General features: G+C 44.9%; 1 protein-coding gene across 1 annotated transcript; it reads right to left on the reverse strand.

The window, feature by feature from the left end:
* Position 1: 1 nt before the first annotated feature.
* On the reverse strand, positions 2–22,667 carry cenpf (centromere protein F). Its single transcript, XM_066698539.1, has 20 exons — positions 22,596–22,667; positions 20,096–20,316; positions 19,610–19,806; positions 19,038–19,150; positions 18,529–18,620; positions 17,911–18,169; positions 17,287–17,489; positions 16,760–16,885; positions 16,206–16,334; positions 15,596–15,718; positions 15,030–15,165; positions 10,739–14,367; positions 8,063–10,249; positions 5,902–6,036; positions 5,494–5,625; positions 5,128–5,289; positions 4,644–4,821; positions 3,913–4,371; positions 2,274–2,437; positions 2–1,634 (listed from the first exon to the last, which is right to left on the reverse strand). The coding sequence occupies exons 2-20, from the start codon at positions 20,255–20,257 to the stop codon at positions 1,425–1,427; spliced, it is 8,796 nt and encodes a 2,931-aa protein (XP_066554636.1). The 5' UTR covers positions 20,258–20,316; positions 22,596–22,667; the 3' UTR covers positions 2–1,424.
* Positions 22,668–24,540: the final 1,873 nt, after the last annotated feature.

Below are 24,540 nucleotides of genomic sequence, written 5' to 3' on the forward strand. Positions count from 1 at the left end.
AATTGAAATGCTTTACACTTTGTAAGGGGTCTGCCAAATGAATAAATTGTCAGGAATAAAATTATTAGCACAGTTGGTCTCCGACTGTTGTGTTTGTATTCAGAAAAACCTGTCTTGGTATTCATGGAAATCTTCAAATTTCAACCCCATTTCACAGCCCAGAGAATTCAAATTGAAATGTAAAAAACGTTGCTGGCTGTAATTTATGGGTATGTCTTTGCTAACCTCCTTACTTGGCTCAAATGAGGAATGGTGAACGCAATCAATGTTCTAAGAGAAACTTGTGAAATTAAAAAGTAGAATATTTTGAACAGGAAGAAAAAAAAAAAAGCCAAATTGAGGGAGAATTGACACCGCAGCAACTGAGAACTCCAACTGGAATGGAAACAAAGTCTCCAGTCCCCCGGCTCCTGCAGACCTGTTAGAGCATCTAGGTTTGCCTCCAACACAACAGAGAAACAACAACTCGTTTCAAAAGGAATGATCAAAGCGCTTGTGTCCGTCAGCATTTTTTTTTTTCTCCTCCACGAAACAGATCTTCCGGGCTTTAAAAATGAAGTATTCTCATTAAATTCACCTGGAAATGCAGTTATTGATTGTGGTTGCTCAGCAGTGCTTGGAATTGCGATGTCTGTAGACTGCGGGTAAAAGAAAAAAAAAAAAAAAAACTTGCATTGATTGCATATGTGGAGATATGTGGTTTCTACTTATATTTATAACTCAATTAAAAGCAACCGTCTCATCAGCACTTTCAGCTGTAGATACATACTTTAGTCAATTGATATTGGGCTATTATAAACTACACAGCATCATGGGTCTCTCAGTAGTTTGGTACTAGTAACTTCTTCAGAAGCTATATATACACACATGTATAAAAGATTATCTTTTTAGATAAAATACTTAAAATGATCTCAAAATCATGCTTAAACAATAGCACCTGCCCGTTGTAGATCTGAGACTGGGAGCTGGATACATTCAGTTTATGCTTCTAACACTGGAGGTTGGTTTAGATTGTTTTACATATAAAAAAAGACAATATATTTTAGTTTTTTTTTTGTTTTTTTGTTTTTTACTGAGAGTGCAACAAATGCACATATTTATCAGCGCAAACGCATCACAAGAATGCTTCGAAATTAAACATTAGCATTAGAAAAACGAACTAGACTTGAAATGTCAGGTGGTAGAGCAGTAATGACAGGGACAGCTTTGTAGTGAATCAGTTCAATACCTGTTGCCTATAAAGAAAATGTCCATCTGCATTTAAAATACAAAAACATAAAAACGACATTGCAACTTAAATGCTTAGAAAAAATAAAATGTCCATTGTCTATATATACAAATAAAAGCAGGAAAATACTGCAGGTAGAAAATGAAGTATTGCTGTCTTTGAGCACGTGACTATATACACCTGGAGTTTTCTGGTGTCACTGTACTTGGCAGTTCTCGTCTTGAAGTGGCGCCGGCGCCACCAGCTGCCGGCGGCGCTCTCTCTGCTCTGGAGACTTCCTGGTGCTCAGGGACCTCCTGCTCCTCTTCCCCTCGGCGCCACTGATCGGGCTGTCGAACCCCTGGGCTTTGGGACTGTTGGTAATGGTGGAGAGCGTTCCTGGAGTGAGCGCTGCCCTGTCGGCTACCTGCAGCACAAAACGAAGGAGAGAAATAAGTAACGGTGTCAGTTGTGATGCTGCACTTCCACATGGAGCACTTCAGCTCACGAAAAGCCCACGCACTCCAGGGTCAGTAACAGCTCATTTTCCCTGACCCGATTTAACACAAGCACTATCACATACAAAAGAGGTTCGTAGGTGTGGACGTGGGGATGCGATGCGCACTGAAAATATACTCCTCGGTTCAACTGCATCACATCTCCCGTGCTGCGCTTTGCCAGGAAAGCATCTTGGTGGAAAATTGCATTTCATACAAAAGGGGAAAGTCAATTTGCCCTCATCAGACTTGGTGACACAGGTTGAAGTGACAAGTCCTGTGAAAGTCATGGCGCATCTGAACTGACAGGCGCCCCTGGGCTCAGCTACACAATCACTGCTTTCTTCAGAGTAAACGCTTTGCATCGAGGTCGCAATCGAGCACTCACTGCAGGACATTGTTTGCTAAATAGAGCAACTTTTCTGTAGCCAAGATTGACAGACACAGAAAAAGTGTCAAAACTTGTGCAGATACCTTACATGAACACCCTGCGTTCTGCAGTATGTGAAAACAAAAACAGGCGATGTCTGTAAATGTTCAATTAAAACCCTTTTCCCAGATGCCCTTACCGCGGTGTGCTTGGCGCTCTGTGTGGAGTGTTTGCCAGCGTATCCCGGGGTCTCGGGCTGGGCCAGCGGGGAGCGCTTGGCGGCGAGGCGAGGGCTGCACCTCTGTACGGTGGTCCTGCGCAGGATGAAGGGGCTGAGCTCTCCAGAGGGGATGTCAGCGAACCCTGAGGAGAGAGGCCAAGAGATATTAATGTGGAGGAACAGGTTTATGACATCGGTCAACAGTGCCAAGTCAGGCAGCTTCGTCTCGGTGTGCTAGAAGGAGAGGCACGGGGGGGCGACTTCTCTTTAAAACGTCACGCCGATGTTGGTCTCTGCAATTAGGAGGTCACCAAATGACTGGAACATACAATAATTATCTGAAAGCCCTGAAGTGGTCAAAGAAAGTCTGCCAGTGAACAGCCTCCGTGGTGAGTGTGGGAGTGCTGGACAAATTCCCAGTGGAAGGTCATTGTTAACCGTGTACTTTCTGCTGCAATTAACCCCTTTCCATTGTGCTGCTTTGGTCAGCAGCGGAAAATCTTTAGCTCCATTCATATCAAATGCTTTTTTCCTGTTGCCCCCTATTCACACTGGCTTTGAATGCCGGGAAATTGCAGGCAAGGATGCATTCACACAGAAAACATGCTGCCGGCAAGAGCGCTGTGGCCATGGGAAGGAGACGCTACAGAAGCCCGTGGGTTCGGCAAAGGAGACACGGACCCATATTCTGGATGTGTTTGTACAAGTTTGATTATTTCCCGTTTTGCCAGTTTCCTTGTGTTCCATTGTGTTTACTGGGCTATTGGTTCTAACCAGGGTGCCGGTTCGGTTCGGAATCACTACCAAGAACTAGTCAGGAGGGAAAGGCAAACGATACGTCAGTCTTGGTGCATTTCGCACTATGAACAGGTCATCAGTTGCATGGTTGTGTGTTTTTGCGGTGTGGTCACTGGACCAGCAATCACAGATCATTTAAACCAGTGAACCCAGTACGAGACTCGGCTCTCGGTTCATGTTGGCGTGAGGAGAGGCATTGTGTGGGACTTGACACACTGCAGCAAAGTTAAACTAAATGAGAAAAAAGCATGACATTACATTGTGTGTATATCTATATCTTCCAAAAGTTTGGGTTTGCAGATCTGTGATTGATTAATTGCTCAGAACAACTTATTTTATTTTTCATATTTTAAGCCAGGGGGGGAGGGTGTTGGGGGGTGCTGACGGTGTTCGGTTCAATTGGAAAACTTGAATGTGACACTGGAGGGTCTCGGTTCTTTCAAAAAGAAAACAAAATCCAACATTTCACCCAAAAGCTTGTAAAGTACCAGTTAAGATAACGTGCATTTGTAATTGTTCATTTACTTATTGTTAACGGTAACATCAGTAATCTGACACAATTAGATATTGAGCAATTCATCAAGGGTGTTACAAGGGTATATCTATTTTTTTTCTAAATGTAATGCAAATTAAAGTTAATACACCAGAGGCAGTTCTTTAACTTTGCACCTCTCTCCAGTTTCCCCTAACTTACTCAGCTGCTGCTTTAGCCTTAATCCTTAGCAAACAGGGTACACAATGTGTTTTTATGAAACCTGTGCACCAGTATGCACCCACCCACCCGCCCACCCACCCATTCATCCATCCATCCCTTCCTTACCTTTCTTCACCAGCTCAGGCAACCCCTCAGGTTTGAACTCCTCCTCTCCTGCCCCTTCAGAGCGGCGGACGGCTAGGGGAGTCTTGCTCCCGGTTCGCAGCCTCTTGCTGGAACTCTGATCTGTGCCATCAGCCTGCATCTCAGCCAGGCCGCCTCCCTCCTCAGGCCCGGCAGCTCTCTGCCTCTTCCCCGCAGGTCGGGACTGACCACCTGACACTGCTCTCTCCGCCGCAGAGGACTCCGGGCTACCCGATTGGTTGGCTTTGGGGGGCATGGTCTGGCTGGTCAGCACGGCCAGCTGACTCCTCAGGTTGTCGTTGGCCTCCTCCAGCTTGTGCAGGCTGATCATCAGGCTACAGTACTTGTCCATGCTGTCCTCTGCCTCTCTTGTCTTGTCCTCCAGGGCCTGTGTGAGCTCTTGGATCTCCATGCTGAGGTACTCTACATTGCCGTCAGTGCCTGCACGGAGCCGGGAAGGAATCGCTTTCAGATATGCAGCTCACAATTAGCACTAATAGTTTTCAACCTGCATTTATGTAATACAAAACTAACACTCATCTAGTTTAGGGCTTTGCTTTAATCCTTTTCCTCATAACAAGACCTTGATGTGCAATTCCCATCAGTTTGGGAGTTCCAGTGAAAGGACAGCAACTCTTGCTGGAAACCACAGTGATATGGGTCAAGTGGATTCAGAAGACGTTTACCCCCTGGACACAGGGGTCTGTCCTCACCTGGGCTCTTGCTGGCTTGCAGTCTGGCCAGCTTCTCCTCCTGCTGCTTGCTCTCGGTGAGTAGGGCCTCCTTCTCCTGCTGTACCTGTTTGCAGGACTTCATCCACAATTGCATCTTGCTGAGAGCAGAGTCCCTCTCCTTAGTGAGCTGAGCCAGACTAGACTGCAGCTCGGGCACCTGGGGGTGTAAGTCACGGTTAGCACCTGGTCAAGAACAGCAGAGTCCCCTCGCCCTGCCTGCCATGTAGATCCACCTGGCTGAGCAGCACTCGACACTGCTAAACACTCACCTGAGCACCAGTCATGCTCTTTCCCTGGAATTTCCACTGAGATTCCCTCAGGGCTGGAACTCAGAAACAATCTACCACCTGTTGAATTTGTGCTAATCAGACTTCCCGATTCCATGGCCAGGTCTGGGACATCACTGAAAATCAGCAGTGTGCAAGACGGTAAGGCAGGGGGATAAAGATGGACTACTACACACCTTGACTGTGCTGAACTGCTCCAGCTTCCGCTCGCTCTCCTTCAGAAGGGAGTTCAGCTCTTCCTTGCTGGACTTCAGGCCATCCATCTCCTGCTGACTGGCGCTGTTCTCCTCCTGGGCTGTGGAGAGCTCCCTCTGCAGCTCCTGCCTCACTCTCTCATGCTGGGAAACCGGGGGGCAGACATTTCAGTGGGATGTCAGGGATGATGAATAAAGTTAACTAGAATAAATCAGCAGCAATGAAGGTTTTAATGTATTAAATCAAGTACAAGAATAAGAGCCCATGAGGTCAGGCCTAAACCCCTGACTGGTTGAAAGCATCAACAGATTGTAAGAAGCGGGCTGAATGCATGCTGTGAAGCGCACCTCTGCTAGCCTCTCCTGGTGCTGGGCTTCCATGTCCCTGGTTGTGTGTTGAAACGCAGCGATGCTGTCCAGCGAAGCTGCCAGGCTCCTCTTCAGCTTCTCTTGTTCAGAGGCCGAAACCTCCAGAGACCGCTGGAGAATAACAGCACTTATTAGCACCCAACACATGACACGTCACTGGGGTCTGTATTATTTCCATTTTAAAACAGCAGAACAACATGACTGAAGGATTTCTTTGTGTGTTTGGTAAAGTGTTCTGAAGTTAAAAAAAAAACACTGATTTAATTGGACTTCACATTAATGTAAACAACTGCACTGATAATGCTCTGATATCTTGTAAGTTGCCTTGGACAAGGGTGTCTGCTAATAAATAAATAACAAATAACACACAAAACAAAATGCAAGAACCTTGTAGCTCTCAGCTTCTTGGCGAGAGGTGTGCAGCTGAGCAGCCAGCGAGTCTCTCTCCAGGTCAAACTCCTGCTGCATCGTCTGCGTTGCCTTCAGAGCAGCACTGATTTCATTTTGTAGCAATCCATTCATCTATTAAAAACAAATACAAATAAAATTGTAAAACACACAAGTGCCACACTTAAGGAAAGAAGAGCAGCACTTTGATTAAACTAGAGCCACTCGGGTGTGGTGCGTTTAAATTATTTAATGTAAACAATGCGGTGCAGGGCCCTGTTCCTCATACCTGGTTTAACAAATTCAGGCTAATCAGACTTTAACTGAATCCGGCTATCTCCTTTCCTCGAAGCCAAATAGAGGCTAAACTTGTGTTGATAACTCGATTCTGAATTAAGAAATCCAGGTGCGTGTGCATGCTCGTGCTGCCTCACAAGGGAAGAGAGAGACACTGATCTGCACCAGAGATTACATCAAAACAGACAGCAACTTTCGTCAGCCTGACTGAGCAAGAACTTCTCATGGAAAGTTTTGAGGAATATAGAGACAATTTCACAGCTAAATGCAACACTGCATCTCTTACTGCCAAGTCCAGAGAGGAAGCATAGCAACAATTATTATTAAAGCTGAATTTAAAATATATTGGTTTTATTACACAGGCTTTATTTAACCCAATATAATAATTCAAACAGTCCAATTTAAACCAACATGCTTGTAGTAATGAAATGTAACATGGACAGAGTTTGCTGCATCAGAATGGTTAGCTCTCTATTTGTCATTTTGCCTTTGTTCTAACAATATATTATATAATTAGTAATGTAGTATTATGTTGTACTAATTAATGTCTGATATAAATGGTTTCTTCACCTTTGTAGTAAAATGAACAGGAAATTATCCCATAATAGTGACCTATGAGATGAAGATGATTAGATCACTTCATAAAACACATCTTTTAGCAATGAGTTCTGACAAATAAGATTATTTCCTACACCTTCCTCAAATCTCTTACACATTGTAGAGTCTGAAGATGCAGACAGAGCCTGGTCACTTGGTTCAATACTTGAAATACAGATCATATGGGAATAACTGAGGTCAACTCATGGATGATGTACAGTATTATCCAAAGTCTGATACCCTACTGTCTAGCACTGTCATTGTATAATTGTCATTAAAATGTTGGATTAATAGCATCAGTTGCTGAATTGTAGCTCATTTTCAAGTGATCACGTCAATAGCACCTGTATATTCATTCTGTGAAGTTATTTCCTGTTCACAAAATCTGCCTAATTTGGTCCGGAGGTGCCTTGATGGGGATCGGACTGCAGCCCACAGCACCAATGACGTTGGGGATCTCCGCATAACAATGTAGTCTATTATACTATACTGATATGATTAACCATTCATTAAATTGCATATAATCTTGTGGCAGCAGCTTTGGTGATATTTCCAACCGGAATGCATCACTACCAAAAAAAGTGACTGAAGATTGGACTGCAATACTCTGCGTTACTGTCAAAGCACTGCTGCGCCGGGTGATTTGGTAATGTACAGCTCAACTACATCTATTAGGTAAATTATACCTTGCTGACCAACTCGATAGCGCTCAAATAGAAAAACATGCAAATGATGAAAATTATCTTGGCCATCTCACAGCACTCGTTCCCTACGAAAAGCTGATTGAATTAAAATTGTGGGCTTTCATTGGGAAGATTCATGAGCTTTTATGTAATGATCCAGCTAACTCAGTTAGCCTGCGCTGGAGAAGGTTTAAGATTAAGGATGTGTTCCTATGGTAATTTACTCAGTTGGACTTCAAGCTTGTTTGAGGAATGGAAAAAGCCAGACTTCTGTCATGTTATCCTGAACGTTATCTAGCTGGCTGCGAGGAAGTTGACGAGAAATACAACCCACACAAAGACAATAGTAAAACGGATCTCAGAAGCAATACAGGACATACATACAGATGGTGTTTCCACATGAAGTTTTTTCTTGCAGATATACTGGCCTTGCTTTTTTAGCTACCTAATGCATTTGTACAGATAAAATCTATAATCGTAATTGTTGAATTAAAATAAGCAAATAAGTAGATTTCAGACATTAGTAACATGGCTTAGCAGAAATGGCGACCAATCTATCAGTGAACGTATGGGGACATGATTACCTCGTCGCTGAGCTCAGTGGTCCTCTGTCTCAGAGTCTCAGCCTCAGCCTGGTGCTCCTGCACTTTCTCCTCCAGGGAGTGGATCGTCACCTGCATCTCCTCTGACCGCTGCCGTGCACTCTGCTCCTGCTCCGTCACCGCAGCATGCAGGCAGACACTGTCCTTCTCCAGCACCTCCTTCTCCGCTTCCAGGGCCTGCAGTTTCTCCTGCGCCGCCTGGTACAGCGCCTCCAGAGTGGCCACCTCATGCTGAAGACCATCCCTCTCCTGCTGGGTCTCGCTCAGCCTCGTGCTCTTAGCCACACAGTCCTCAGACACAAGGCGACTCTCTGTCTGCAGGTCAGACAGGGACCTTTCAGCATCCTGCAGCCTCTGGGACAACTGCGTATTTTCAGTTTCCAGACATGCCCGCTGACGGTCCAGTTCCTGCTCCCTCAGCTTGGCGGACTCAGACTCCTCCTCACGCAGGCGCAGCAGCTCTCTCATCTCAGTTTCTCGAGACTCCAGCACTCTGGCAGTGCTCTCTTGTTGCACTTCTGTCTCCCTCTTCTCTTCCTTTAGATTCTCTAGCATCTGGGCAGCAGCGTCAGAGCAGGACTGCAGCTCCACTACCTGTTCATCCTTCTGGAGCAGCTGTGATTCCAGCGTCTCCTTCTCAGCCTTCAGGGTGTCCATCACAATTGTCATTCCCTCAATCCTGTTCCTCAGCTCCACTTTCTCAGCCTCTGAGGTCTCTAGGTCGGCTTTGGCAGACTCAGCCTGCAGCACCAAGTCTTCCAGGCTCCCGTCGGCTGTCTCAACCTCCCTCTCCAGCGCCTCGATCCTATCCTGTAGGGAGTCGGCTCTACGTTGGCTAGCTTTCAGCTCTTCTGCCATGTGCCGCTTCTTCTTCTCGTCCGCTTTAATCCTCACGCTTAGTTTCTCGATGCCGGTGCGCAGCTGGGACACCTCATCCTGGGTAGAGTTCAGCCTGGAGGCGATCTGTCCCTTCTCCGAGAGGGAGGACTCCAGCGACTGGGTCAGCCTGCAGATCTCTACTTCCAGCGTTTTAATTTTGCTCCCCAGAGCTTCAGCCTCCCTGGACACTAGACTCTTCTCCTCCACAGCTCTAGTCAGTTCAGTAAGCAGCTCTTCTTTGTCTGCGCTCAGCAGCACAATAGTCTGTTCCAAAACCTGCAGCTGCTGCACGACACACTCTTTCTCCTCTTGCAGGTTTTCCAGCTGACTTCTGGATGAATCTCTCTGGTTTCTCAGATTTCTTACATCTTCCTCAAGGATCTTTATCAGTTCCTTAGCATCAACAACATCCTTCTCCAGCTGCTCGGCCTTTCCACGCCACCTCTGGGCAGCTTGATGCAGCTGCTCCTTTTCTTCGGTGCAGGAGGACAGCTCCTCTTTCAGCTGGTCTCTCTCGGTCTGGATCATGGCCAGCTGCTGATCGAGAGCGGTACTGGCTTTTTTACGGGAGTCGAGATCGGCATCCAGCTTCTGAGTCTGCCGCTGCACCACATCAAAGTCTGCCTCCATGGACAGAATGTGTTTCTCCAAATTGGCCTTTTCAGAACGAGCCCTCCTCAGTTCGCTTTCGATCTGAAGGAACTTCTCATCCCATCCACCTTTGGCCATTTCCAGGCTTTCCACCATCTCGGTGACATCGGACAGCTGAAACCTGGTCGTCTGCAGCTGTGAGCGCAAGCTGCCCACCTCCTCCACCAGCTCCCGCACCTGGTCTGCCAACTTCTGCTTCTCCAGGGATGCGGAACACATTTTCTCCACCAGTTCAGAGTTTTTCTTTGCCATGGTCTGCACCTTGCTCTCCAGCTCAGCACAGGAGCCAGCCTTCAGAGTGGCTTCGGCCTCTTGGAGATCGAACTGCGATCGTAAAGTTTGAAGTTCATTCTGCAAGCATTGGGCCGCTACCCTGCTTTGTTCCAGCTCTGCTTGGTCAGGCTGTCCTTTGAGAAGGTTAGCCTGCAACTCCTCTGCGTCTGTTCTGCGGTCGTTCAAGTCCTGCTGAAGTACAGAGGTGTCAGAATCCAGCGTAAGGACTTCCACTCCAGTCAGAAGCCCATCGAATATCTGGTTTGCATCCGTGTGCCATTCATCCTCTGTCTGAATCACAGGCAGCAGCGGGTGAGGGTCTGGTTGGGCAGGGGGGCTGTTAGTGTTGTCTGTTTCAGTAGGGGGCTGCAATTAAGAAAAAATAAAAAACAGATATTGCATTTCTGTTAATGGTGATTTATTTTAATACCAGAACACAATAGCAGAACAAATCTAGCAATTTAAGCAGACAAATTTAATATAAAAATCAGTCTAAACTAGCTGTCATGTAATCTTTATCACTCAAATTTCTACAGGGTCAAAATCATCAAATTTGCCTCCATTCCCAAAAAACACCTTGTGGTCAGATAAATGTTTCAAAGTAATTTTAGAATTAAGTATTTCTTCAGCAGAGTCCCTAGCAAACCTTACAGGGTGAATTAGGCATAAAGGCAGCAGTTCTCAGCCCTGCTCCAGGAACATCCCTGTGGCTTCTGGTTGCTGAGCTCGAAATTCACTTTACTTAGTTGAAATTGATTAATTGGCCATTTGCAATTAATGTCCATTGTGAATATAGTTGAAACGCTTCACTTATTTGATCAGGTAGCTGCACAGCTCAGCTGGCAGGGGACTTACCTGCAGGAAGCTGTTCTCACTCTCGCTGCACAGCAGGGAGCGGGAGCTGAGGTCCAGGCTCTGCATCTGCATCCTGGCGCTCTCTAGCTCAGAGGACAGGATCTCGCAGTGCTGCTTCTCCTCTGCCAGCCTGGCCTCCATTTCGGCACTCCGATGGGCCAGTTTCTGCTGCCACTCCTGCACTTCCACGAGGTGCTGTTGCTGCATGTTTTCCAGGTCCCGCTGGGCTCCAGACAGTGCCACCATCAGCTCCTCCACCTTTGCCTCATGGGCAACTCTTTGCCTCTCCATTTGCTCTGTGAGCATCTGCTGGGCCTCTTTGTGGGTCTGGGAGAGAGCCTGCAGCTGCTCAGACTTCCTCTGCTGCTCCTCACCCAGTGTGACGTTGCACTCTGTGTTGCAGGGCGGGCTGCAGTCTCCGGCACCGTGCTCAGTGTGCAGCTGCTGCTCATATGCATCAGGCTGCTCCTGGTCGGCCTCCTGAGCCTCCGCATTAAGCAGAGAGACCTCTAGGCCGCCGAATTCCTCCTGAAAAACATCTCTCTCCCCATGCACTGGGGAAAATGCAGGCTCCATCGCATCAGTTGAGCAGTGCGTTGCAGTCAATTCTGTACCCTGCTTCAGGACGATAGCGCTGCTGTGGGACGCTTCCAGGACTGTGCCCTCCGCTGTGGATTTCAGATCTTCGTGCAGACTGATGTTAACGAATGAACTCTCAGTTGATTTCTGCCCAGAAAGCTGCTCAACCTCCCCCTGCACCCACAGAGCTGTCTGGGCCTGGAGCTGCTCGATAAGGCTCTGCTGCTCAGAGACTGTCAACAGCAAAGTGCCGCACTGCTCCTTAGAGGCTTCGTACTCATTCTGCAGAAAAGCCACCTTCTGAATGAGCTCAGTCTGCTGGGCCGCAAGTTCTTCATTCTGGGTGTGCTGTACTTCAGAAGAGTTAGCACTACTACTGCTTTGCGATTCATTTCTAGCATCTTGCTGGTCAAGAGTGTCTCTCAAAGACTGGTTCTCTTCCTGTAAGCCACACAGTGATTCCTGTAAATCAAGAAATTTCTCCTTTAAGCTGTTCATCTCCTCCAGAGCACTCAAGCACTGGCTTTCTGACTGAATCAGGTTGGTTTCCAGTTCAGATTTCTCCAACACCAGGCAGTCATATATCTTTTGAAGATCTCTGTGCTTTATAACTTCCTCATCCAGGAGAGACTGCAGTTTCTCATTCTCAGATTGGAATGACTTGGCTGTGTCTGCCAGAGCTGCACACTTCTCATCCACTGGTTGCTCACGCTCCTGAGCAGGGCCTGCAGACTGCTTGTTTTGGGTAATCTCAAGCTGCTTGTCTGCGAGTTCCTGCCGGACGGAAAGCAGTTCCCTCTGCAGGGAAGCCACCTGCAGCTGACTCTCTTCCAGTTTCTTCTCGTGCTCAACCACAGAGTCCTGAAGCTGCTCCACCTGTGAATCATAGGAGTTCAGACACACCTCCTTATCCTCCAGGTCCATCTGAAGCATCTCCAGCTGGACGTTGACCTTGTTCAGGCTGAGCTGCTTTTCTTTCAGGGCGTCCACGGCCTGTGCCTGTCCATGCTCCGCAATGCACAGCCGACTCTCGAACAGCTGCAGCTGTCGGCTCCTTTCTTCAGCACAGCTCTGGGATACCAACAGAGCATCTTTCAAACACTGCATCTCAGCCTGGAGCTCGGAGACCTGCCGTTCCAAACAGAGCTTCTCCTGGCTTGTTAATCTGCACAAGTCCTCCATTTTTGCAAGCTCCTCCTTTCCAGTCACCAGATACTCTTTCAACTGGGATATTTCAGCTTCCACTTTGTCCAGTTTCTCCTTGGCATCTGCAGCCTCAGAGGATTGCTTCTGGCGCTGAACCTCCAAGTGCCGATTTATGCCATCTCGTTCTTCTTCGTAGAGCTTCACTTTGGAAGCGTGTTCTTCGCAGTCCTTTGTAGATCTCTCCATCAGTTCCTCCAAGTCCTTCTGTAGGAACAAAACTCTGCTTGATTCATCACTCAAACGACTTTCCAAGATGGTGGTGTTCTGTAGAGCAGAAGTGTATTTCCCCTGCAGATCCTCTAATGAACACTGAAGCTCAGCACATAAACGATTTGCAGCCTCATGCTGCTCTTTGTACCCACTCAGTACCTCTGTGTAGGCTTCTTTTTCAGCTAATAAATCGGAGAGCCTGGAGAGCTCCTTCATCAAGTCATTCTTCTCCTGGCACAAGGCATTGTGAGCCTCGTCCAGACTGTGATTCTTTGCAGAAACCTGTTCGATGTCCTTCTCCAGGGCTTGCAGTTTCTCTCTCAGCTGTGAGTTTTTATTTTCCAAATCCAAAACCTTAACCTTTCCTTCCTCAATCGATGTGCTGAGGAGCTGGAGCTCATTTACTTTGCTGTCAAGTTCCTTTCTCAGATTTTGCAGAGCTTCATCCTTCTCCTGTGCTGTTTCTGATAAGAGCCGACACTGCTCCTGAAGGGAAATTGCAGACTTGGCTTGCTCAGACAGGAGACTCATTCCTTGAGCAATTTCTTCTCCACGTCTCTCTGACTCTGATAGTTTCACCTCCAGGTCGTCTTTGACTTTTGAAAGCTCCTCGGATTTGCTCTGCAGCTCCGCACTGAGAGCCTTTTGCAGTTTTAATGAAGATTCCAGCGAAGACACCTGTTCAGTTAAGAAAGATACCTCCTGCTGACTCTTCTCCCAGTCCAGCCTCGCCTGCCCTACAGCTTCTGCCTTTTCAAGGAGACTTTCCTGGTGCTCCTTAGTTAAAGCACTCTTTTCCTCAGTGACCCTGGCGAGTAGCTGCTCATGCTGAGACCTGGTCTGCTCCAGGGTGCTCTGCAGCTGGAAGATCTCACTATCCTTCAACTCGAGGACTGAGTCTTTTGACTTTGCAAGGCTACATGCACTTTCGTACTCGGTCAAGAGCTCACTGCGGGACTTCTCCAGGGCCTCAGCTCTGCTGCTCTCTTGCTGCAGTTTGGTGGCCAGGTCTGCCACCTGTGCCTGCAGGTGAGCGAGCTGTAACAAGGCATTCTCCAAATCCTTCCTGTATTTTTGCTCTGCATTCTGGGAGCTCTTCTGAAGTTCCTCGTACACATGGCTCTTTTCCTCCAGTGTAGTGCACTTATTGAGAAGCTCACCTTTCAGAACATCAATCTGCCCAGCCAGAGTCTCTTTCTCCCCATCCAGGATCCTCATCCTCTCTTGTAGGCCACCATTGACGGTCTGCAGCTCCTGGGTGCTCTGCTGCAGCTCTGTGATCTGGCGTAGCATGCTCCCTCTCTCAGTGTCGATGTTGTTGATCACGTTCTCCTTCTCATCTTTCCATTTGGACAGAGACTCATTCTGCTCCTTCAGCGCGCTGCACTCGCTCTGCTGCGAAGACAAGGCTGTACGCAGGTCCTGCTGCTCTCTCTCCAGTGCAGCTCGCTCATTCCTCAGCTGCTCCAGCTCTGCCTCCTGTTTCTTCATTTGGCTCTGAGTCACCTCCTTGATCTTTTCCAGTTCAGAGACTCTTATTTTCATGTTTACCACATCCAGCGCCGAAGATCTGTCTTGTGTTTCCAGTTTTACTCGAAGACTTTTCAGCTCTTCATTCTGTGCCTGATATTTAGCTATAAAATACAGAAGGTGGAACATTAGACTTCATAGCATATAATTATCTTTATTTTCTATGTACCTGGTGAGTGCTTTAAGTCAGCAAATATTGTTTAACCTGTAAATCACCCATCACTATAATTTAATTTATTATTTATAACCTGTAATTCCTTTCATTAGTTTTCATAGAGGTTTCCTATATTATGGTCTACACTCACACAGTAAAAAGCCCTGGTAAAGCCTGTTAAAAAGTAAACCTGTTCTCGTCCCCGACAGACTACACTGGAGACAGGATGGAGGAGATGTACAAGCTCAACAGATCAGAGACATTCACACATCATCCAGAGTAGCCAATGTAGTCATTGATAGCTCTTGCTTAATAAAGGTGTGCGAGATGTGAGCTGACAGATCCCATCAGTGCAGTGTTGTTTATTAGTTTCGACACAGATGTGCAATGGAAGCAGAAGGGTGCCGAAGAGCTTTGAAGTAACTAAAGATCAAGATCTGTGGGACTACGGAGAACAGCAGCACAGTCGGCTGCCAATTCCAGAGAGAGAAGAAACCTTCCTGCCAGGCACTTAATGAAGAAGGTCAAGCTCTCTCAAAATAGAAACCCACTGTTCCAAGCCGCAGCAGCAGCCCTGCAGCAAGACAAAGCACAGCAGCCACATCGGCCTACCTTTCAGATCCTCCACCAGGTTGTGGCTGTGCTTCAGATTCTGTCTGGCAGTGTTGAGCTCCTCTTCCACTTGAGACAGTCTCCTTGAACTCTGCTCCAGCTGACAGCTCAGACGGCTTTTCTCTTTCTGCATTTCCTACAAACAGGGCAGAAAAAGTGCAAATCAACAAGCCTATTCCCGCACGAGGAGATGTCATTTTCCATTTATAATCAACCGGCACTAAGCCAGCTAAGTCCAGTTAAATTGACATTCTAGAATGCATTATGCAAATTATAACATTTTAAAAAGTGTTTAGCTTTGACACAACAACAAACATTTTCACAAGCTGACAGACTGTGTGTGTTTGTTCAGACCTGATGTGATTCACTGATGAGTAAAGATCACTCCTGCACACTGACACACACAATCTCACGTCTCTGAAAGGTTAGGGTGCTTAAAACAAAAAGCGAGACATTGTAGAATAGAGCGCAGGACGTTCCTGGTCACCAGTCACCAGCACACCTGTGCCAAGACGGATCAGGTGTACAGATGCATTAAACTCTGATGGTAGTAAACCAGCTATTACCTCAAAGCCTTTTCTTGCGTCATTCTCCTTGGTCTGACTGGCCTGCAGAATCTGATCAGTCCTACTCAGTTTCTGCTTCAGCTCCTCCATGTCTTTCTCCAGACTGTGTTTCTGTGCCTTTACCTACAAAACACACCATGTCAGTGGAACAGGAGCTGACAGAAAATATCTGCTGCCATCAAATGGAAAACGTTGGTAAAACAGCCAAACTAGCAGCTCTAATAGCAACTCTCCATCACAGAGAATACAAAACAATGTGAAATAAATCTGGTGCAGGATCATCTGTCTGCTTCTGTGAACAGCCAGTTCTGATTAACCTCAGTTTATCATATACATTTGTGTTGCAAACAAATCTACACACACACTATATAAACACACAGCACTGCACTGTGACACTTCTGTAAAAGACAGCTACAAGGTAATGAAACTGCCTCCAACTACTCTTTTTTATTTAATGTACAATTCAAAATAATTGTAATATCTTAGGTTACAGTTCACATTTTTAACTGTTTAAATAGATATATTAAGCCATTTAGAATCAGTTTATCTCATAGTTAAAAATGCCAGATGCAATGTGTGTGTCCTGTGAAAACATTTTTCAAACTCATACCTTGTCTATTTCAGACTGTAAAACATTGTACTCCTTCTTGGCCAGCTGCACTTCCTGTCCCAGTTTAGTTTTCATCTGATTAAACTGCTGATCCAGAGCATGCTGGGAATTCTGCTGATGTGAGAGTTCCTGCAGAAAGAAAAAAAAAAACAAGGGCATCATAATCAATAATCATAAAACTCCATTGGGATCCATTTGAACATATTGCAACTGATGGCAAATGATAAAATGCAATAAAACAGCCGATACATCAGTTTGGTGGTGGAAAACGAAAATTAGTTTTAGAGTAAAGTTTGATTTGGACTTACATTTTTAAATTAACACACTCAATATTAAGTTAGTTTTGAACATAAATGCACCGAGAGAGCATCATATTTAATCGATCAAACTAACTCAATAACTGCAGCACACAGGATGAGGCGCTGTGGCCGGCTGCACAAGAATCGCTCAGCTACTCCTCGAGTGCTTCCTTAATTTAAGGGTGCTGTACACAGTACCTCGACACACTCATTAAGGGAATAGGCTGCTGTTTAACACTGAGGTTTAATGCTGACCTTCTGGTGCTCCTTCTCTTGGTCCTTGAGCTTCTGCTCCAGGCCTCGCCGGCAGCTGTCTGCGTTGTGTCTCTGGCACTTGAGCTCCTCAGAAACCTGCTTGAGCTTCTGCTCCACTGAGGTGTACTGAGAGCAGAGGAGAGAGGCCGGAAACAATAAATATACATCTTAGAAACAGCTTCAGGCTATGAAATGTGCATCTTTGGTGTACTTGGTGTCATGACATTACCATAACCCACACCACTGGCTCTCTTATAAAGACGGAGAATGCAAGGTGTTCCAGGCTTGACAAGCGAACTGATGTTTGTGAAATTTGATAGGAAGTTGGACATGGGGGAGAGAACATTCCTACATACTGAGGCGAGAACTACTTCAGCTAAAACTTTGACACTTCCCATGTCTCTGTAATATTGGTTATTATTTATACAGAAGTATTTTGGAAAAAGATTAGAATTCACATGAAATAAAGCACAGGTTAAGTTTCAGGTACGGCATGTTTTTCCCACAATGCAGCATCTCACAATCACCTTGGCAGTGGTCTGGTCGTACTGGCCCGTCACCTTGGTCAGCTCGTCTCTGCATTTGCTCAGGTGTCGGTCTTTGTCTGCCAGCTCCAGCTTGGCTTTCTCAAAGTGGCTCTGCATTTCCTGCATCTTGAGAAGCTGGCTCTTCATGTCCTTCTCCTGGGCCTGAAGACGAAGCTCCAGCTCAGAGACTCTGGCTTTCAGATCTAGAATAAGAGTTATGAGATTAAGACCCACAGATTCTGGTCCATGAATGATGGCAGGACATAATCATCAGGATAACTACAGAAAGTCAGACACAGAACAATAACCTACTGAATAGAGCTGTATTTTTTAAGGAACTCTTTGTCAGGCCCTTTTCTTATAGTTATTAAATTCAATCTTAGGAAAACAAGCAGAAACAAGGTCTGGAAATTAGCCTCCATGGACAGAAGATTTCTGATCAGGAATGAAAGCAGGAGACCCTGCATTCTCCTTAATTAGCCTAACTGCACAGAAACTAGATGCCTGCTCGTATTGGTTTCATCAGTCAATCCAGTGCGATTGGTTCCGGATTCATGCTTTTAACCACAACAGAACTTTTAGCTGTCCAGATGTACTTTACCCCTACACAGGCGAAGCACAAACCTTGGTTCATGGCCTTGAGCTGCTCGTTCTGCTCAGTGTTCCCCACACTGTCGTGCAAAGTGCTTCTGGAATCACGTTTATAGGGGGTCCCTTCCTTTTCCCACAGGAAGTTGGAGGCTCCACTCCCCCTTTTCAGAGGCGTATCCAGGAAGCTGTTTGACTGGCGGCTTGGTGTCTGGTCCTGCTGCCATGGAAATATTGAGGACTGTGTCTGATGCCGGGCGATTTCCTTGTGACTCACGGAGGACTGGTTCAGTAGCTGTTTACATACACACAAAGACAAAATGAAAACAAGAGAAGCATCATTAACCCTCTAATTACACATGAGAAGAGTATGGTTACACTATTGATTAAACAGTGAAGTTAAAAGCAAAAAACGATATTTAAAAGGACAAATGAATGAATGCTAAAGCTTATTAAGAGAAATTCATATTATATATTGATACATACACACACTTTCATAACAGAACATTGGGTTCTGAGGTAAGCATTTCTCTTTAAAATCCCTTCAGTTGTTATTGAGAAAAAAAAAAAAAAAAAAAGGGTTATTTTCCTAAATATGCTGAGCCTATGCCATAGGCTCTCCCCGCTCCTCAGAACAGCAGCACTGCAGCTTACTTTGACTTGTATGACCTTCAGCTCTGTTTCCAGTCTCTGCCTCTCCTCAACTTCTTTGTTGTATCTTTCTTGGAGATCTTCCAGTTTGGAATCTAAAAAAACAAATTCAATTAATACTGTTTATTTGGTTTAGTATTTTACATTTCATAAAATAAAAGCAATTCAATTTTTAATACTTGTGATTAAAATCATTAAAATATCAGTCCTTAAAATCACTTAAAAAAATTTAAAATCTTTGTGATTTTAACAAGAACAAAAACAATTAACTTTAAAATAAACGTGCCCAAAACAACAATACAAACGTGATAAAAGCAAAAACTGCCCACCAACAAAAAGGTCAAATACATTGAAAATAACTGAAAATGCATTAAACAAAATAAAGAAACAATTAAAAAGGAAAAAATAAAACAAATTCAATTAATAGTCAATGCATTTTGAGGCTATCTGGTGTAAAACCTGCAAAAACTAAAAGTTCAACAAGCTGGTGAAGCCAAGAGGGCTAAGCGCACCATGGGTCCTCTGGCTGGGAGTGGCAGGAGCAGTGAAGCTCTTCTGAGGCGTCCCGTACAGCTGCACCTCTCCTGCGTGAGCCTGCTTGCTTCTGTCCAGCTCAGACTTGTACCTGCAGGACACAAACACACACGTAAGGGGGATTGACACTCGAGATGCCAATGCACACACTTTAAAGTCATACAGTGCTTCGGTTATGCAAAGTGTGTGAAATGCATTGTGATATTCTGGAATGTGTTTGCAGTTCAGTCTATCAGGTGCCTCCGGCGGCCAGATCTGCTGTATCAAGCCAGCATGGCAACAGCATAGCCTGAGCATTGCCACCAGCCCCTGTTCTTCTGTCACTCAAACTGTTCAAGTTCAAATAGTCTGCAGAACCCAGTGTCTGGCCATAGCTGGATAAAGACAGAGCTGAACTGAGGGATTGGGATATCCAAGCTACAGGACACTTTTTTTAGCAGGGTGCATTAACTACAAGTCATGCGATAGTTCAAAATATACATTACAAACTAAGAATGTTGTGTACCAATCAGTTTGTAAACTCAGTGGATGGAACACAGTTGTAACAAACCTCTTAATGTCTTGCTCCAGCTTCTCCACCTGCTTCTTGCTGGAGGTGAGCTGCCCCTCCAGGTAGTTCACCTGCTGCTCTTTGATCTGCAACTCGTGGGAAACCTTCTGCCTGAGCTTCTCCAGGCTGTCGCACGACTCCACCAGAGACTGGTTCTCTCGCTTCAGCACCACCGCCTCGTTCTTCTCCATCTCCACCTGTCCATAGCAAGACCAATGAAATCAGTTAGCATGGTTGTTTTGGTAATAGTCTTCATGCTTTCAAAGATAGGTTGGTTTTGGAAAGGAGGAGTATACTGAGAAACCAAAAACCATACAACAAAACCCACGTGGCTCTCCAGGGCCTAGAGAGAGGTGCAGTTATAGGGACATGGGGGCAAAATAACTCATGTCATTCCCAAAAGTGGGGAATATACTCTCATGTATTTTTTTTTTAAATCTCAGCTCCATAGTGTTTACAAAGAGACAGAGTGGGAGACACACACACCTTCTGTTTTTGCTTCTGGAAGGCAGCCTCCAGGGACTCGAGCTGGAATTGTTTCTGTTGCCGTTCCTTCTTCAGCTTGTCCAGTTGGCCCTCAATCTCCTGGATTTTCTGAAGGGCTTTACCAGGTAGCCCATCTTTCCATTCCTCCACTGCCCAGCTCATCTTGATGGATTTATTGTCACTTCTGTTTTGTTACTCCCTCAAAATCAGATCTACAAGACCTGAAGTCAAGACCAAAACAAGTAGTACAATAAATAACATGTGGTTAGCCAAGGCATACAAAAATATTAATAACTTTATTTATATGGCGCTAATCAAGCACAAAGCGTTGCACAATCAATACAAATAAGTTAAAACAAGGATATACAAAGAAATAAAAAGAGGACAAGATGCAGTCAGAAAGTACATAAAAAAATGTAAACAAAGCTAATGAAAACAGTGAAGAACAAATGCAGTAGATAAATAAAAATTACAATAAAACCATCTTTAAAAATTGTTATAAATGTTACATACATTTGGAAATGCAAGTGTATAAAAATGAGTTTCGAGATGTGATTTAAAAATATAGGTCAACTCAGAGGATCTAACTTTAAAAGGCAGGCTGTTCCAGTCTAGAGGCCGTTACGGCAAAAGCACGATTTCAACCTAGACTTTGGAAGGTCTATAAATCCCTGGTCTGAGGATCTCGTAGAGACTTAGCATCTTGGGAATGAAGGAAGGCACCAGATCACGCAATGCTTTAGTGATTTGTACAATTTTTAAATAAATTCTAAAATGTACTAGCACCAGTGTAGAGAGGCTTGTACTGCGGTAATGTGTGCAGAGGGTTTGATCCTAGTCCGTAATCTATCAGCAGAATTTTGAACTATCTGGAGCCGGGCCAATGTATGGTGATTTAGGCCTGAAAATAAGGCATTACAGTAAGCGAGACGTGAAGAAATAAGAATCATTTTCTCTGTGTCCCTTAAAGATGAATCAGATCTAACTTTAGCAATGTTTCCAAGTTGATAAAAACATGACTGAAATAGTTTTATTATATGATTTTCAAAGTTCAAGTTGGAGAAAAAGATCACTGCTAGATTTCTGCAAACTGGTTTAGATCTGGTTGGATCTTCTAAGGGCCGATAAGAACTTCTGTTTCGTCCGAGTTCAGCTGAAGAAAATTATAGGACATCCCGTTTTTGATATCTACAAGATAAAGCTGAGCATCGTCTATCTAATAATGAAAATAAATATTATGCTGATGAATGATATGACCCAATGGTACCATGTATAGTGAGAACAACATAGGCTCCAGTATCAAGCCTTGAGACGCACCAAACGCAAGAATGGCTGTGGACGATACATGACATGACAGATAAGATGAGAAACAATGCAGTGTAATCCCAGAGATCCCTACCCAGTGTCTAAGTCTATCAATTAGGATGGAATCAAGCAACACCAGAAAAGAACAACCTCCAGCATCCGCACCCATCAGGCAGTCATTTGTATCATTAGTCATGATGCTGTTCAAAACCTGATGGAAATGTTTCAAGAATGTTATTGTTCTCTACTACCAACAGGAACTGTTTTGATACCACTTTTTCAAAGATATTAGAGATGAAGGGGAGCTTTGAGATAAACAACTGTAGACCTAAGACAGCAAGCTCCAAGGAGGGTTTTTTTTTTTTGTAAAGGCTGAACACTAGTGGTCTTAAAGTAATCAGGGACACATCCAGTGCAAAGAGAGCTAATCCAGGACCAATGGACTCAACTTCTGTAAGGAGTCTAGTGGGTGTAATATAGGGGACTAGAGGACGGTTTCATATGATGCATATGATGTCTAAGAGCTCCTGCATAGAAATTGGCATAAAGCAATTTAGTGGAATTAGACGAAAGCAAATTGGATTTCACACATTGTGGCGTAATGAGGTGTCTGTGCAGGGTTGATTGTAGGCGTGTGTAACGTGCTCGGTGTCAATCAGCTGGACTATCTACTCCGTCTCTACACCACACTTGCTCACAATCAGATGTAATGCAGCTTCAGGCAGAACTGGGTTGATGGAATATCACAGGGACACAGCGTGTGAATTACAGATGTGAAGTGCCACAGTGTGAACAGATGTTTTAGTACTCCCATAACAGACAATACAGAGAAAACAAACTGCTAGATCTACACTAGAAATATTCCGTCCGTCTGCGACCGTGTGCTTGTGGTGTAACAGCTCCATTGCGTCGTTAGAAGCAAAGCCCCAGAAACACGTTCTGCCTGATCGTACATCTTACACTAAAAATAGCAGAACCGGTTTTCGATGTCAATTAAATCGTACAGTAGTCATGTATCTAACATCCAAAACTTAACAAAAGTCGGTAATAATGTAAAAGTATACCCCCTGTCAATTACATACGAATCTGCAAGATAATAACTTTAAAAAACAAAGCTAGCGCACTTTAACAATAACCTACTACCTTCCGACCCTGACCGTGCAGTGGTAATTATTAATTTATCATTTCCACTCACCTGACAATATTATTTTTTTAATTGACGGGAGACATAACACTCGGTGACTCCATTCGTCTTCGAATAACAATAATTTCAAATTTCACCGCTGACTGACGTATACGGGCAACTAGACTCCTGATTGGACAATATTTAGTCAAAGGGCCTCTCTCATAGGCCAGTTTGTGTGACACAGTAAGCTTTGTTCTCTGATTGGGCAGCTAGCGTTTGAATAGGATCCCGCCTACAGCTCGCAGGAAGCTAATGCTGATTGGTTTATACAGTCCCGTGACGTAACTCTGGTAGTTGCTTTATTCTCTGACTCGGTTCCGCTGTGCCGGTTCAGTCCGGGAATCCAGTCCGGAGATTCTTTCCCTTGATCCACTGGACGGGAGTCACGCCAACAATGCGAGTATTGTGCTTACGGGTTGTGTCAAACAGTCCGTTTCATTGGGTTTAGCTCATTTCGAAAGTGTGGTTGCATAGGAAGCCCTAAACCCATGAAGTGTGCACTAGCATGCAGAAATACCCCTGACTGAACATATGAAGCATGCGCAGCTGATCCATGTACTATAGTCACACCACACTGCACTGCAGTCAAGGGTCTGTCTAATCTATCTGATACAAGGATCTGAGCAGCGAACTACACTGCGTTATAATTGTCTACTCTATATTAAGTACAATACAACACAGGTACAGTGCCGTGGGTCGTGTATCGGAGTGCAGTACAGCGTGAGGTTACTCTTTTACAAAACATTATACACAATATATGTCGATGGGATTCTATATGCAATGCATACTAGTCGATTAATGACTTCTATATGTAATTAATTATGACATATAACAAGAATTTCCTCAGTACTTGCAACAACTAGCTATGCAATGATATGGCTGTATTTTGGCTGTCCCTTGTGACACTTTTGCCCCGTTTCCACTGGCTAAGCGTCCGGACGCGCCGTGTTTTGTGGCCGGTGTGCTGCGCTACACGGGCACAAAGCCCCGACTCATCTGTCATGGCCAGTGTCGCTGATGCCCTGAATCAGTCATGTTCATATACACGCATGTCCAAAACGAGCTCTCTTCAGTTTATGTGCGGGTCATCACTGTATCAGCTCACTCTGAGCTCAAAGCAGCAAGAGGAAATGTCACAGCCTCCCTATAGCGCACTGGACTACTGATCACAGGCAGCTGCATTAACCACGCTATCTGAACCAGCTATTCTAGTGAATTACTCACATATTCAAACACAATATGTAATTATTGTTGTTAATAGTTGTATTAAATGCTTTCTGTGGCACTTATAATATGCAACTTTGTTACATTTTACATTTTGGTGTTTTCATGTGCCAACATGCAATTTCTGATTGATTGGTACAGCTATTCTGGACAGACACTTGGCGTTTTATAACTATAACCTGCATTCTTTCAAATGTATAATTAATGAATAACACAGATATTCAAACACAATATGTAATTATTAATAGTTAACATTAATAGAAAACATGCTTTCTATGGCACTTATGAGCGGCTATTTGTTGCACTTCTCTCTTCTACTTCAAATGTATTCTTGTCAATGTTGCTTAGGAAAATGCTTTCTGTTCAACATGTATTTGCTGTAGTTCTCTCTTTTGCTTTATGTAATAATACATTGTGTGTTATTTTAATGTGCCAACAATGCATTGATTGGTATCGGTAGGCCTTCTTGAATGATTTCAAATAATAAATCCGCAAGCAGCCTAAATGCGGGGGAGTTTTCTTCCGTGAGAGCAGGGGGGATTCCCATTTGCGGGCCCCCCCTCAGCCCGGGGCCCCAGGCAATTGCCTGGGATGCCTACCCCCTTGCGACGCCCCTGCTATCGTATATATTTACTGGTGACATTTGTGAAAAGCACTCCATCACAGCTCATTGCTCTTGCTGGGCTGAAGTGAATGCTGGTCGCCTCCTGGTGGTGATTTTGTTGTATTA

The sequence above is a fragment of the Amia ocellicauda genome, chromosome 1 (genome assembly GCF_036373705.1).
Source record: "Amia ocellicauda isolate fAmiCal2 chromosome 1, fAmiCal2.hap1, whole genome shotgun sequence".
Taxonomy (NCBI): Eukaryota; Metazoa; Chordata; class Actinopteri; order Amiiformes; family Amiidae; genus Amia; species Amia ocellicauda.